Source organism: Hemicordylus capensis, chromosome 1 (genome assembly GCF_027244095.1).
Source record: "Hemicordylus capensis ecotype Gifberg chromosome 1, rHemCap1.1.pri, whole genome shotgun sequence".
In the NCBI taxonomy this organism is placed as follows: Eukaryota; Metazoa; Chordata; class Lepidosauria; order Squamata; family Cordylidae; genus Hemicordylus; species Hemicordylus capensis.
In genome coordinates this window covers 455,414,506-455,429,823 of record NC_069657.1, presented here as the reverse complement: position 1 = coordinate 455,429,823, position 15,318 = coordinate 455,414,506, and the positions used below count along the sequence as shown (strand labels likewise).

The 15,318-nt window shown below is 46.5% G+C and overlaps 1 protein-coding gene across 8 annotated transcripts in view; it reads left to right on the top strand.

Annotated features, from left to right (window-relative positions):
* Positions 1-15,318, top strand: part of PTK2B (protein tyrosine kinase 2 beta) — a 116,346-nt gene that overhangs the window by 76,786 nt on the left and 24,242 nt on the right. For all 8 annotated transcript variants that reach the window (XM_053249616.1, XM_053249602.1, XM_053249607.1 and 5 more), the window contains exons 11-17: positions 2,672-2,789; positions 5,411-5,450; positions 7,049-7,095; positions 8,297-8,350; positions 10,946-11,043; positions 13,137-13,221; positions 14,969-15,069. In XM_053249616.1, the coding sequence (XP_053105591.1) occupies positions 2,672-2,789; positions 5,411-5,450; positions 7,049-7,095; positions 8,297-8,350; positions 10,946-11,043; positions 13,137-13,221; positions 14,969-15,069 (543 nt within the window). The remainder of the gene's footprint in view (positions 1-2,671; positions 2,790-5,410; positions 5,451-7,048; positions 7,096-8,296; positions 8,351-10,945; positions 11,044-13,136; positions 13,222-14,968; positions 15,070-15,318) is intronic.

Sequence of the window (15,318 nt, the reverse complement as noted above, 5' to 3'; positions counted from 1 at the left end):
AATAATAATTCAGAACATAAATTTAAACCCTTACAAACACAGCTGATCTACCCAACCTGCAGTTTTTTACTAAATTTCAAACCCTGCTGTAAAGTCCATAGTAGGAAAATAGTTCTTTAGATACAACAAGAATGGTTTCCAATCTTCTTTAAAACATTCCAATTTTGGTCTCTTATTAGTGTTGTAAGTTTTGCCATCTCCACATATTCCAAGATTTTTATCAGCCAGTCTTCTTTTGAAGGCAGTTCATTACTCTTCCATTTCTGTGCAGATATAATTCTGGCCGCCGTAGAAGCGTACATTAAAAATGTTAAATTAGTTGTAGAACTTGCACCTTGTGTTATTCCCAGCAGGAAGGATTCTGGCTTCTTAGGAAATGTCATTTTAAATATTTTCTTTAACTCATTATATATCATATCCCAATAGGCTTTAGCCTTCCCACAGGTCCACCACATATGAAAAAAGTGCCTTCAGAATGTCCACACTTCCAACATTTGTTTGAAACATTTTTATACATTAATGCCAATTTTTTTGGTGTCAGATACCATCTATACATCATTTTGTAATAATTTTCTTTTAAAGCATAACATGCAGTAAATTTTAAATCAGTTTTCCATAGTTTTTCCCAGGCTGCCATTTCTATATTATGACCCACATCTTGAGCCCACTTTATCATGACCCACATCGTGAACCCACTTCCTCTCTTGTCTCCTCCAGAAGTAACAGTTTATACATTTTAGAAACTAATTTTTCATCATTTTCACATAATTCCTTCTCAAAGCTCGAAATCTGATCCTCAAATCCAACTTTAAAATCTTTCTTATATATCTCATTTAACTGATGATAGTGAAACCAATCTCTAACCAAATTTTGTATTTCAGTTAAACTTTTTAACTTACAATCCTTTTCCTGAAAATGTAACAAATCCCTATAGGTACCCCAATGCATTTGCATATTTACTTCTTTACGTGATAAAGCTTCAATCGGGGATACCCATAGCGGAGTTTTAGGTTCCAACCAGTTTTTATATTTTAGCCACACCCTCATTAAACTCCTTCTCACATAGTGGTTCAAAAAATCTTTATGTATTTTGCTTTTTTCATACCACAGATATGAATGCCATCCAAACCTTCTATCAAATCCTTCCAAATCAAGTATTCTAGGGTTTCTTAATGTTATCCATTCTTTTAGCCACGTCAAACAAACAGCATCAAAATACAACCTTAAATCCGGCAAAGTAAGACCACCTCTTTCCTTTGCATCTGTTACATTCTTAAAATTAATTCTTGGTCTTTTCCCTTGCCAAACAAACTTAGTTATATCCTTCTGCCATTGCTTAAAACAGGTTAAAGTGTTGATTATAGGAATAGTCTGAAAAAGAAATAACAATTTGGGCAGAACATTCATTTTCACCACTGAAATTCTTCCCATTAAAGACAAATTCATTTTAGACCATCTTTGTAAATCAATTTTCACTGTATTCCATACTTTAACATAATTATTTGTAAACATCAAAGAATTATTGTTTGTTAGCCAGACCCCCAAGTATTTGATTTTCTTCTCCACTTTCAACTCACTTATTTCAGAAAATCCGTCCTTAGATTTCTGATCCATATTTTTAGTCAAAACTTTAGTTTTGGCTTTATTTATATAGAATCCAGCCAACTGTCCAAATTGTTGTATTTTTTCCAAGAGTCCTCCAATCTTGTCCATTGGATTTTCTAAAAAAAAGACAACATCATCCGCAAAGGCTCTAAACTTGTAGTCCTGTTTCCCAATTTTGGGGCCATATATTTTATTATCTTCTCTAATACTTCTACAAAGCACTTCTAGGACCAATATAAAAAGCAATGGGGAAAGTGGACATCCTTGTCTGTTCCGGTGCCGTTCACATTGCCGATGCCTTGTTTTGGATTTAATTGCTGTAATTTAGTGCTAGGACATCGTGTATCCGGTGTAAGGAAGTTGCTGTTTTTTCGGGTTGTTAATTTCCACGAGACGGCTCCCCCTGCTGTTTACGTTTTCAATGTGACTTGCTGAACGGAGGCATTTTGCTGCTCTTGAGCAGCTAATCTGGAAAGTGTCCAGGAAGATAAAGTGGGACGTGAAGACAGCAGCCTTCTCTCACTATTCCTTCCCAGAAGCTGGTAGTCCAAGGTATGCTGCCTCTAAACCTGGAGATTCCATTGATCTGTTATGGCTAACAAAAGCATAACAAGTGTTCTGCCGGATCCGGCCAAAGGCCTGCTCCCCACAGCGGCCCACCAGACACTTCTGAGAAGCCCCCAAACAGGGCAGAGGGCCTCTCCTTTGCTATTGCTCCCCTCACAGCTTCCCCTAGGAAAGGAGACTCTCTCTGATATTTCCTTTTTCATTCCTTGTTCTGTTAGGGCTGTTAGAGCTAATGCACAGGCTTGGCTTTGTCTGGCTTCTTCCTAGGCTTGGCTTGCATCAGATATTTTTCCCCCAGCCTATGGTCACAGCGCCAGGGAGCTTATTGAGTTGTGTGCTGGGGAGAGAGAGAGCAATATACGGACTGGTGTGCCCCACATGAGCCAAATGTTGTACAGACCGGGTCCAGATCACTGCCAGTGCCGGGTCAGATCCCTTGTGCTCTTCTGTCTCTCAGTACAGAAAGTGACACACATGCTTCTGCTTTTTTGCTTGGCAGTCCCTGACCTTCAAAACGTCCTCTCTTGCCGAAGCGGAGAACATGGCCGACTTGATAGATGGTTATTGCCGATTGCAGGGTGGCTTGGACGAGTCTCTCATCATCCACCCCAACAGAGGTAAGCAGGCAGCCTTCAGTCTGAGCAGGGGTTGGACCTGGCTCTGTGGCGTCGCCAGGAGGTTTTCCACACATGGCTCTATGCCTCGGGGTATCTGAAGAGCGAATCTGCTCCGCAGCAGATTCGAGGCATCTTAATTCGAGGGATTAGCCATCAGCACCTCCATCAACACCTTCGGAGAATGCAGAAGCCCCAGAGTCTTTTTCAAAAGCTGCTGGAAATAGAGGACTTTTTTAAAACTCAGAACATAACTCAGGCTAAGCCAGAATTCACAGCCTCCCTTCAGAGAAAAAGAAAGCCCTGTCTGTCCTGGTCCCTGATCGTCCACAGGGAGGTTGGGTTAAATGCAGCGAGTATGTGGCACACTCCAGTCAGGAGTGGATTCGGGGGAATAGCCCTGTCTGTAAAACCTCCGGGAGGCTTTACTGACAGGGCTTCTACCCCGAATCTCCTTCGGGAGAGAGTGTGTGCATTCACACACTAGCCAAACATACCCTGAAGTCCCTTTGAGATCCTTGGACCCACTCCACACACAAGTTGGGCTTTGTCTTGCGAATTCTAGCTTATCTCGAGGTATTTCCGGGTTTTAAAAACGCTGGTTTTAAGCTACTTTTTCTGAAAACACCAGAGCAAATAGGGAGAGGCACTTCAGTAGAATCATTAGCATAATAAGAGGGATACTCTCTGTAGAAATGCAGATATAGCTCTTAAGTAATTATTCTCTCTCCCCCCCGCCCGCCCCCATTGGCAAGAAGGAAAACACGGAGGCAGGCCATGTGAACTTGCACCAAAAGAAAACCCAAAAGCAGAGGGGAGGGGCTGCTTCCCTCAGTGCTGCGAGTGTGATTCCAAGTGGCTTCGCTCAACATTTACCCCGCAGCATGAAGCCATGTGTGGATAACTCCCAGGCCAAGGAAAGCCCTGATCACGAGAGTGCCAGTCCCTGAACCTGCAGGCCACTTGCCATCATTTTATACTGGGGACTCTCAGTCATAGAACTGGAGGCATTTTTTCGCTTTCTGATGACATTTGCCCATAAAACTCCAAACACAGTCTGACGTTCTTTAAGGTTCTGTGCCAGAAACTGGAGCCAGCATTTCCACTACAGCCAAAATACATTTGGGTGGGAAGGTTTTAAGCAATTTCTTCAGTGTGTTTGCTGGTGTTCAGAATTAATATTCTTTAGATTTGCATAATTTTTATGCAGTGTTTCCAATTCACAGATGCTGTTGGGTTTGGGAGTTTTAGCCAAAGAGGGTGCCAAGAACCAACTGTTGACTCGTTCGTACTCAGTGCTAACTGCAATTAAAAGTGAATTTGAAGAGAAGTGTCAATTGAGAGAGCCATGCCCAGATTTTCAAAGACTATTGGCAAAATTTAGTAAAATCTCTCTCCCATATCAAATTTTAAATTTTGGAAAAGAATTAAAATCCCCAAACCTTTCAGATTTGACAAACATGTTGAATCCTTGTGGAGTTCTGTTTCACCTCTTGTTACCAGTTTATGATCCTGAGTGTCTCTCTAGGATGGCATTTTTCATGGGCAACCGTTTTCCTATTGCAACGATGGATGGGGACAGGGACTCATCCTTTCCTTCTACCATCCTAAACATATGTACTTCTGCTGCTCAGCCACAGCAGGGAGGTGGAGTTATTTGTAGAGGCTCCAAAGAAGTTCTCCTCATTTGCTTTCTTCCTGAACTTGAGGGTTCTAAATTCAGTGGTGTTCAGAGCAGCTCCAGTGTCTTAGGAACCTGCCGTTCTCCCCTTTTGATTTCTAGCCTTTGCAGAAATGACGACTCGTGTCCAGTTTAAACTCGTTGTTTGTTTTCATTTGTTCCTCTACCTTGTGGATGCTCACAAGTGATTGTGCATACTGATAAAACAATGCACAGAAAGGACCCTTGATGAATGTGCATTTGCACATTCTGTGCTTCATCAGTGCCTGTAAACTCTTGTGCACAGCGCTAAGGCAGGGTGTGGGGAAAAACAAGTTTGCAACAAACTGTGCCTGTACCTGCTCCAAAAGTAATATTAGACATTCTCCACTGGAAGAAAGGCAGAGGAGAACATGGGCCAGGTGAATTCCAGGAATAATCACAGAGTGGAAGGGAGCCAGAGAAGCCCAAGGATCCCTCATTTATTTTTTTATTATTTAAACATGCATAAGCCTCCCTATCTGCCCTCAAGCAGCATATAAAACAAGACAAAATCAACCAAAGGAGCAAAACAAACAAATCAGCTTTGGGAAACAATGTGACAACGATGGCAAAGATGAACTTAACTGCTGCACCGAATGCCCACCCAGAGAGGTAAGATTTCCACCCCCTCCGAAATGCCACCAGAAAAGAGGCGTTGTTGACACCGAGAAGGAAGATCATTTCATAGACTCCCGAGTCAACAGATGAAAAGCCTGTTGTTATATTATAATTATTTTGAAGTGATGTTACTTGGAGGGACCAGAAGATAAGCAAAGGATCGCATCACCCGCAGAATGGAATGGACAAGGTCCCGGGCTGGGTTCGAATGATGGTGTCAAAGCAGCTGCAGCAGCAGCCGCCTCTTGGGACTAACTGTGACTGTCCTGGTGCTCTCCTGACGTGTCTTTTTCCTCCTCCACAGAGACTGAGAAGCGGATCAGCCTGCCCCAGATCCCAGTGCAGTAAGTAGTGCCGATTTAGCCCAGCAGGAAGCTCTCTCTGTGCCTGGCGTTGAGGCCAGAGGGGAGCCTGGGAGGGTCGGAGCAAGACAGGCGCTTTTCTGCTGGCCAAGAAACCCCCAGCTGGGTTCCCCAATTGACTCAGACCAGAGGCAGCCCTTTGATTCCCCGGAAATACAATTGGCAGAAGAATGGCTGCCTTTCGTTCAGCAGGACTGTTAGCTGATGCTTGTCCTCCACATCAGTGGCAGAGACTGCTTAGTCTCAGCCTTCCCCTCATGGGAGGAACTCGGTCAGTCAGGTTTATTAAACGGTCACTATAAATACAAATAAGGCACAAAAGCATCGAATGGTGGATTACAGAAAGCAGACCAATTTTTTTTAAAGAAAGATAAAATTAAGTAGCTATGTATACATAGATAGGACAAAACCAATCAATATTAAACAATTGGAGATTATAAAAAGACATAAAATGAAATCCCAGAGTACTTCACTTAACCTGCCGTGGTCCTTTTGTGAGTCTTTACAGCAGAGAAAATAAAGCTAGCAATAGATTCTGACGGGTTTTTTTTTTTTTTTTGTATCAGCCAATAAAAAGGTCAGATCCAATCCAATCCACAAGACAGACCTGCTGGATCAGGCCCAAGAAGGCCCATCTAGTCTAGCATCCTTCCCCACAGTGGCCCATCAGATGCCTCTGGGGAGCCCACAGGCAAGAGGTGTGTGCATGCCTATCTCCTGCTGTGGCTCCCCTGCAACTGGCATTGAGAGGCATCGTGTCTCTGAGGCTGGAGGTGGCCTGTAGCCCTCCGCCTAGTAGCCATTGATAGACAAAGTCATGGAGGACAGGTCTAAGCCCCTTTTAAATCTGTCCAAGCTAGTGGCCATCACCACATCCCATGGCAGAGAATTCCATAGGTTGGTTATGCACTATGTGAAAGAGTACCTCCGTTTGCTGGTCCTAAATTTCCTGGCAATCAATTTCATGGGAAGACCCCTGGTTCTAGTGTGATGGGAGAGGGAGAAGAATTTCTCTCTGTCCACTTTCTCCACACCGTGCATGATTTTATAGACCTCGATCATGTCTCCCCGCAGTCATTTTTTTTCTAAACTAAAAAGCCCCAGGTATTGTAGCCTTGCCTCAAAAGAAAGGTGCTCTAGGCCCCTGGTCATCTTGGTTGCCCTCTTCTGCACCTTCTCTAGCTCTGCAGTGTCCTTCTTAATATATGGTGACCAGAACTGGAAGAATCTAAAGTTCTTCGTAGGTTGTTTTTGGGGGTTTTTTTAAGCTAAAAGAGGAGGCATAAGTCTTATATGCCTATCTCTGTCAAAATTGCCTGATTGTTTCTAGAGAATTGCTTCTTTAGAAGCAAACTTCACCCACCTACTCTGGAGAATTACTTTCAGGTTCCTCAGCAGTCACTAAGCGGGGAGAGAAGAATGCTTTTGGTTTCGTTTTTATTTGTGTCTGTTTTAGGCTTTGGGAGTGATTTGTCATGGCAAGGAGGGGCAGAAACACCTAAAGAGATAATACATACATTGTGGAATATGGGAGGAGGTGGGCGAGTCTGTCTGATGCCTGTGTGTCTTTCCATCCTCAGGCACATAGAGGAGAGGAGGGCCACCCTACGAGAGAGCATGAGTGGGGGTGAGTCTCATTCTCCCTTCCTGCCCTCCAATCAGCGAAAGGACCAGCAGGAATCGGGACTGGCCACATCAGAAAAATGAATTGCAAACTGGGGACAGATATTGCACTTTTGACCATTCTTAGCAGCTGGAGCTGGAGGCAGAGAATAGTTTTTAAGAGAGCGGGTTGCCTGATGGAGTAATTGCTGCCAATACATTGTGCTCCGATCTCTGCTGTCCCACGATCACCTCTAATCAAACGGGTTTCGCAGGTTTTTGAAGCACTACAAAACCCGTTTGACTAGAGACCATTTTTTAACTGATTGACTAGAACACATCTATCGTGCTCTTCTTAGGAGTGGAGCGCGGGATGACATGTGTGGTTCTTGCCCCCTGCCCCCTGCCGCATGCATTTTATTTTATCACCCTAACAATCCTGTGAGCTGGGTTAGACAGAGCAAGTGGCTGACCCAAGGGGAACCTTATGGCTGTGTGGGGATTTGAACTCAGATCGCCCCAGCCCAGTGCACTAACCATTACACTTCACTGGCTTTAATGAATGTGCAGCCTCTTCCAAACTGCAGCACATGTGTGCAGTCATTCACACAAAACACATGCATATGTACACACATGCAATGTGATGTCTGAAAGGGCTTTTGAGTTGCAAGGATGGGCTGTCCTAATGAATATTCTCAGGCAACCCCAGGTTCTTTGCTGAAGGCAATCTGTCACAGTATATGTTGTGGGGGGGGGGGATGTGTGTGAAGGAGCTGTGTGCATTCTTCTGAGACAGTCAGTGATCGCTTCTCTGTGGCTGCCCCGGGGATTATGTCCCCTGTCAAAATAAAAGCAGCTCCCTCTCTGATTGTTTTTTTTAAAAGGCTCTCAAGATACACTTGTTTTAGGGGGGCTTTTAATTGAAATTAATTTGAAACTGTTTTTATCCCATGGAATTGTTTTAACTGTTTTGATTCTGTGAAATAGTCTTAATTGTTCTTACTCTGTTTTATTTGTTGTATTTTCAGTTGTGTACACAGCCTAGAGACATGCATATCATGGGTGGTATATAAATATGACAGACAGATAGATAGATAGATAGATAGATAGATAGATAGATAGATAGATAGATAGATAATAGCATGGGGTCAAGGCACTGAAAGATCTACCAAAAGCTGTTCTTGGTGAAACTCTGTGGGCGTTTGAAATGGTCTTTGTTGTTCCAGATTCTGATATTTATGCTGAGATTCCAGATGAAGCATCCAGACCCAAATCTGGAGGTAGGTGCAGATCTTGGTCCTCTCTTAAAATAGTTCTGTCCCTGCCCAGTTTCATTATTTCAGAATGGACTGGCTGGCTGAGTGGGTTGAGTCCAGTAATTACACCCACATATGCCATGCAACACACATTACAACACAGTTGTGAAACTTTCTATGTGGTTATCCTGGATTCTCTACAAAGACAGTTGTGAGGCTGTGAATGTGTGTGTGGCATGGTGGCTGCATGAATCCAGAAGGAAGCTGCAACAGAAAATGAATATGGGCATAGGTAAAATTTAAGAAATCATGCCAATGGTTGGTTTAAAATTAAAAGAAACCTGGTGCAAAAAACACAGAATCTAGTTTGGGTTCAGAAGAATGATGTCAGACTAGACGTGACTTAGAGCAGGGATGTTCAGCTTCAGCCCTCCAGCTGTTGTAGGACTACAACTTCCATCATCCTCAGCCAAAGTAGTACATAGTCAGGAATGATGGGAGTTGTAGCCTAACATCTGTAGGGGGACCAAAATTGTGCTGCCCTGCTTTAAAGACATGGCTGGAGCTCATTTGCTGCTTTTTAAACATTCAGCAGCTAGCTCAGCCGCGCTTCCATGGATTGGGATGGGGCATGCATGGAGGGGGATTAATGCTGCCCCCCTCCCGTGGTCCCAGGATGGCCCATGGTCCCCCCAAAGCTTTTTCCCCAGAACAAATAATAGGTGGAGATTGGCTCTGTGGCAGGGGCACAGGGGGTTAAATCCCCCTCCCCACATGCCACTGTCGTGATCTATAGTGGCGGGGTGTGTGTGTGTTTGCGATTGAGGTCTGTTTACTGAGTGAACAACAAGCACAGTGTGGACCCAATCCCGTGCTTAAACTAATGTCTACTTAGGAACATAGGAAGCTGCCATATATTGAGTCAGACCCTTGGTCCATCTAGCTCAGTATTGTCTACCCAGACTGGCAGCGGCTTCTCCAAGGTTGCAGGCAGGAGTCTCTCTCAGCCCTATCTTGGAGATGCTGCCAGGGAGGGAACATGGAACCTGCAGATGCTCTTCTCCCCATCCCCTGAGGGCGCACACATGTAGCAATAGCAATAGCACTTACATTTATATACCGCTCTATAGCTGGAAGCTCTCTAAGCGGTTTACAATGATTTAGCATATTGCCCCCCAACATTCTGGGTACTCATTTTACCGACCTCGGAAGGATGGAAGGCTGAGTCAACCTTGAGCCCCTGGTCAGGATCGAACTTGTAACCTTCTGGTTACAGGGCGGTAGTTTTACCACTGCGCCACCAGGGGCTCCCATTGTAGTCACCCATTCATATGTAAACCAGGGTGGCCCCTGCTTAGCAAACGGGACAATGCATGCTTGCTACCACAAGACCAGCTCCTCCTCTCCTTGCTTAAACTAATGTCTCGTTTGACCCTTATAAGCTCCTTAGGTTTCTGCTTTCTGAGATCAGTACTGGCTTCTTTTTCTTTTTTGCTTTTCTCAGCAAAAGCAGCACTCTTTCAACTGCCAAGGTGCTTTGCAGATTAGACCCTGCAACAGGGTCATGTCATATCTCTGCAGTGTGCTTCCACACTTCCTGTCTTGTGACACTGCAGTCCCTACACTGACAGCAGGGTGCCGTTCACATTCCCAATGCCTTGTTTCGAATTTAATCGCTGCGATGTAGTGCTATAACCTATATCGGGCGTAAAAAAGTTGCTGTTTTTTCAGGTTGTTCGTTTTTGTGAGACTGCTCCCCCTGCTGGACACTTTGCTATTTACATTTCAAATGCAATTTGCCTGTATGGAAGCATTTTGCCCCTGTTGAGTGGCTAATCTGGAAAGCACTCAGGCCACTGCCTTGAGGTACACACGCCTTGACAGGAATGCCAGCCTGACCTCTGAGTCTTTACACTTCTTTCCATTCATGATGGTTCTGTATTCTTGACAACAACCCCATAAGGCTGGGGTTCCCAGTCTTGGGTTCACAGATTGTTCCCATCATTCTCAGCCACAATGGCCAAAGGGATGATGGGAATTGTAGTCCAACAACATCTGGGGACTCAAGGTTGAGAACCCCTGCTGTTGGTTGGCATTGGTGTCCCTAAATTGCAGATAGGCTGCTGCAGTCCTAAAAGAAAGCAGCTCATATAAGCCCAACTGGAACTTTTCCAAATGGTGGTTTGATGCAGCTTCGCTTGTGTGTGGAGTTCATATGAGGGGACCATTTACAGCAAGGTCAGGACGGCGACAGAAGGTGCTGTCCATACGGCCCGCGTATGGAGAAAGCTGGATAATGCATTCAGCTCTCCCCCTGACGATTTGCACTAACTGCACGTTATATGCATCCTTAAAAAGTAGCACTTGTGTGCTGTGTTCAAAACAGTGGAACTTTAGACACTTCCTGCTGCATTAATCCACCCATCTGGGAATGCTCCTGGTCAGCTCCAGGCAGAGGTGAGACTGGAACTCTTTCCTTCGCGTCTCTTGCTCTTAAGCCTCGACTACACGTGCATTGGGGCCCTGGGGAGTCAGTTGGCACCCCCTGCCCAGCTGCAGCGGAGAGGGAGGTGTGGCTGCTCTGTGGCTCTTCCCTCACCGGCTTCTTTTCTTGCACAGCTCAACTGTACGGGATCTGTCAGGAGGATGTCACTCTGGGCCGCATCTTGGGAGAAGGCTTCTTTGGGGAGGTCTATGAGGGCGTTTACACCACCAAGGTCAGTCCAGAGCAGCGCTTGCCTCCGTGTCTCTTTCCGTAATGCGGGAAGGAAGAAGGCACATTTATTTTATGTATTTCGCGTGAATACTTGGGTATCACTTTTCACACAAACACACACACCCCAAAAAATTTCATGAGAAGAGCCCTGCTGGATCAGGCCCAAGGAAGCCCATCTAGTCCAGCATCCTGTTTTACACAGTGGCCCACCAGATGCCTCCGGGGAGCCCACAGGCAAGAGGTGCAGGCATGCCCTCTCTCCTGCTTTTGTTGTTTCCCTGCAACTGGGATTCGGAGTCATCTTGCCTCAGCTCTGAGGCTGGAGGTGGCCTCAAAGCGATTTACACAGCAAAAGGATGGAGAAAGTGAGAAAGAGGCAAGATGAGAGGATGACTCCCTTTCTCAAATATAGATTCATAAAAATAATTTTATTATTATTAATTTATTTAACATTTTTATACTGCCCAAAACCCATGTCTCTGGGCGGTTTACAACAAAGCAAAGAAACAAACAGAACAAGTTAAAACATTAGTTAAAGTAAATGACAACAGAAATTAAAACACCAGTTAAAACAAAGTAAATGATGCAGCAAAAGTTAAAACACTACAACAATTCAAACCTTAAAACATTTTAGACAATGTTAAAACTATTAAAACAATATTTAGTTAAAAGCCTGGGTGAATAGATGTGTCTCTAAAGACTTTTTAAAAAGTTGTCAGAGATGGGGAGGCTCTTATTTCAGCAGGGGCCACTTTCCAAAGCCTCGGGGCAGCAGCGGAGAAGGCCCGTCCCTGAGTAACCACCAAACAAGCCGGTGGCAACTGCAGACAAACCTCTCCTGATGATCTCAATGGGCGGTGGGGTTCATAACAAACAAGATGTTCTCTTAAATATCCAGGCCCAAGCCATTTAGGGCTTTATAGGTTATAACCAGCACCTTGTGTTTTGCCTGGAAACGTGTATAAAGAGGTTTCCCAATTTGAAAAGAAATACAAGGGAGACACCAGGTAGATGGAAATAATGGCTCTTCTCTTGCAGAATATAAGAGAGCTCTTGCTGTTCAGAATGCAGGGCTGCCAGAGTGTGTATGTGCAGGAGGGGTGACCTGACCACCCACTGGACCTACCAGAGAAGAAGCCCCTGCTACTTGTTTTTTAAAGAGTACATAAGAACCTAAGAACAGCCCTGCTGGATCAGGCCCAAGGCCCATCTAGTCCATCATCCTGTTTCACACAGTGGCTCACCAGATGCTGCTGGAAGCCACAGACAGGAGTTGAGGGCGTGCCCTCTCTCCTGCCATTGCTCCCCTGCAACTGGTACTCAGAGGCACCCTGCCTTTGAGGCTGGAGGTGGCCCACAGCCCTCCAACTAGTAGCCATTGATAGACCTCTCCTCCATGAAGTCGTCCAAACCCCTCTTAAAGCCATCCAGGTTGTTGGCTGTCACCACATCCTGTGGCAGAGAGTTCCACAAGTGGATCACGCGTTGTGTGGAAAAAATACTTACGTTTGTTGGTCCTAGACCTCCTGGCAATCAATTTCATGGAGATCCTCAGTCTGTCTGTCTCGCTTGTTCATTGGTATACCACATGCTTTCTCTGCAGCAGGCCCTGCTTGCATCTCCAGTTAAGAAAATCTCCCGGGACCTTTACACCCAGCAGGTTTTGCCACGAGTTTACGGGGAGGCTTTACCGTGGACTTGACGTTGTCCCCAAAAAACTGACACAAAAGTAGATTTTTTTACCCCGGATACAAATGGGGCTACACGCTTAACGTGCAGTGAAAAACCCGAATTGTGTGTGAAGCGCTCCCCGATAACTCGCAGGGACTTTGGGGTAAATCTGCCCGATATGTGGACGTAACTCCTCCATTCCGGAGGAGATGCGAGTTAAAGGGCTTCCAAAGCCCCACGTGAAAAACTTCCAGTAGCCAAGCCTCTCCAGCGCTGGAGGGGGTGGCCATTTCGGGCCTGCTGTCTCCGTGCACCCTACAGAATAGTGCTGGATTTGCGTGGAGACCAGCAAGATTTCCAGCTTGTCCTGCTTAGCCCCTGCTTAGCCCCCCTCTCTGGGTCTGCTTCTTCTTCCTCTTCCAGAGCGGGGAGCAGCTCAGTGTAGCCGTGAAGACCTGCAAGAAGGACTGCACTGCTGAAAACAAGGAGAAGTTCATGAGTGAAGCAAGTACGTCGGTGATGAACCTGGGGGACGAATTGGCCAGCCTGCCCCACAGGCAGCACAGTGATATGGGTCTGGCAGAAGAGAGCTATGGCCAGTGACCTGGGCAAGGCTGCAGCCATTGTGGCTGGGGGTGATGGGGGCAGTAGTCCAACAGCATCTGGGGGCTGTTCCAAATTGGGAACCCCTGGACTAGAAGACCACCAAGACCCCTTCCCAGGCTCAAACTCCATGGCTCCTCCACTCCAGCAAGAGTGAACCCTGGGGGCAGTCTTCAGCTGCCGCCCAACCTGGAGGCTCATATTTTTAGAAAGAGCGGGATTCTGGCCCTCATGAAGTGAAGGATCAGGAAACGTGTGGGCCATGTGGATGGGGACTAGAGAGGGATGCAGGTGGCTCATCCCACAAACAGAGAATTGGACCTCTGAATTCTCTGCCCACTCCTGGGCCTTGCCCCCTTTGTCTCTCGTTCCTATACGTCCTCTTCTCATGCTATATCGAGGGTAAGCAAACACACGTATGGGGCGTGGAGGATCACAGCAGGACCGCCCTGCCGCCCAGTCTATCCATATCCCACTGAAGGTCTGCATGAGAGTGTGTGCCTGTACAACTGTGTGTATACGGGGCTCTGTCCTCACAGTCTAGATCCCTAGAAAAGCTGGTGTTAATGTGCAATAGGTATCCCTGCTTGGCCCCTGGTCTGCCCTTTGGGAGACCCCTTGCTAAGATGCCGTGAGTGTGCTTTGCTAGAGCTGCCGTCGTTCTTCTGGGTTCAGCTCTTTCCTTCAGGGCCTCCAGCTGCCAGATCCCTGAGGGGGGAATGGGTGCATCTCATCATCGCGACTGCACATAGGTCAAGGCATGCACACTAACGACAAGGCAGCATTCAGCTCACTGCCTGGCATTTCCCACCCTGCAACTGCTGAGGTCTCTTCTGAGTGGCTGGAACTACCCGTGATATTTCCTAAGCCTGTCTTTAACACAAGAAACAAACACCCTCTTGGTTTTTGCATTTGTGGCTTGTGAATATTGTCGAGTAAATAACTTGGCAGGTGAACCGGAATCTTCTACAATGTGTGATACAGCGACGGGCGCACTCACACAGTGGTCTTTGAGTCAAAGTATTACAAGGGTGTCCAGCTGTGGAGCCAGCCAAACGGTGGCCTGGGTCCGGCCCCGCTCAGGGGGCCCCTCCAGATACGCCTGTGTGTGTGTGTGTGTGTGATGTCACATGCACAGGGGCGTGGCTCTGGCTCCGGAGGAGCCCAGAGCGAACTCCCCTCTCCCACCCAGGCTACCGAGAGCCCGAGCGAACACTTAGCTCATCATTTCAGGCAGCACCAGCTGCCCGATAGGACGTTTTCCCCTTTCTCTCCCTCCAGAGAGGGAGAGAAAGGGGGAAACATCCTATCGGCAGCCGGCACTGCCTGAAATAACCAAAGGAGAGTTTGCTCTGGGCTGCTCTGGAGCCCAAGACACAGAGCTTCGGTGGCCCTTTTCATTGGCGGCCTGGGTTCTTTGAACCCGTTGGCACAATGGTGGCTGTGCCCCTGAGGGTGTCCTTATTTTCACCTGTGAAATGTTGGGGGGTTTGGGAGCACCCAGGAGCGCAACAGAGGGGTGCTGGGGCTGAGCTGCTGCCAGGAGTGTGGACTGTCTGCCATGAGGCCCCATAGAGTCCAGGCTGGCTGTCTCTTCAGCCCAGTGAGAATGGTCCTCAAAGTGCCTGTGTGTTTCCCCAACATATCCACAGTGCTGATGAAGAAGATGGACCATCCCCACATTGTGAAGCTCGTTGGGATCACTGAGGAGGAGCCGACCTGGATTGTGATGGAGCTGTATCCTTACGGAGAGGTGAGGCTTGGGTCAGTTTGCTGGTGGGAAGTTGTGTTGGGATTTAAATAAGCACATTAAGGACTCGTTCTGGCAACCTACAATCAAGCACAATAGCTAGGCTTGGGGAAGTATTTTTCTTTTAAAAATAATGTGTGTTTCTAGCCCTCATTGTGGAAGCACATATCGACATATAAGGAGTGGTTCTGACCCCAGGAGCACAACAGCAGAGGGTTCACAGGCCTGTCATGTCTGTGTTCATGGAGGACA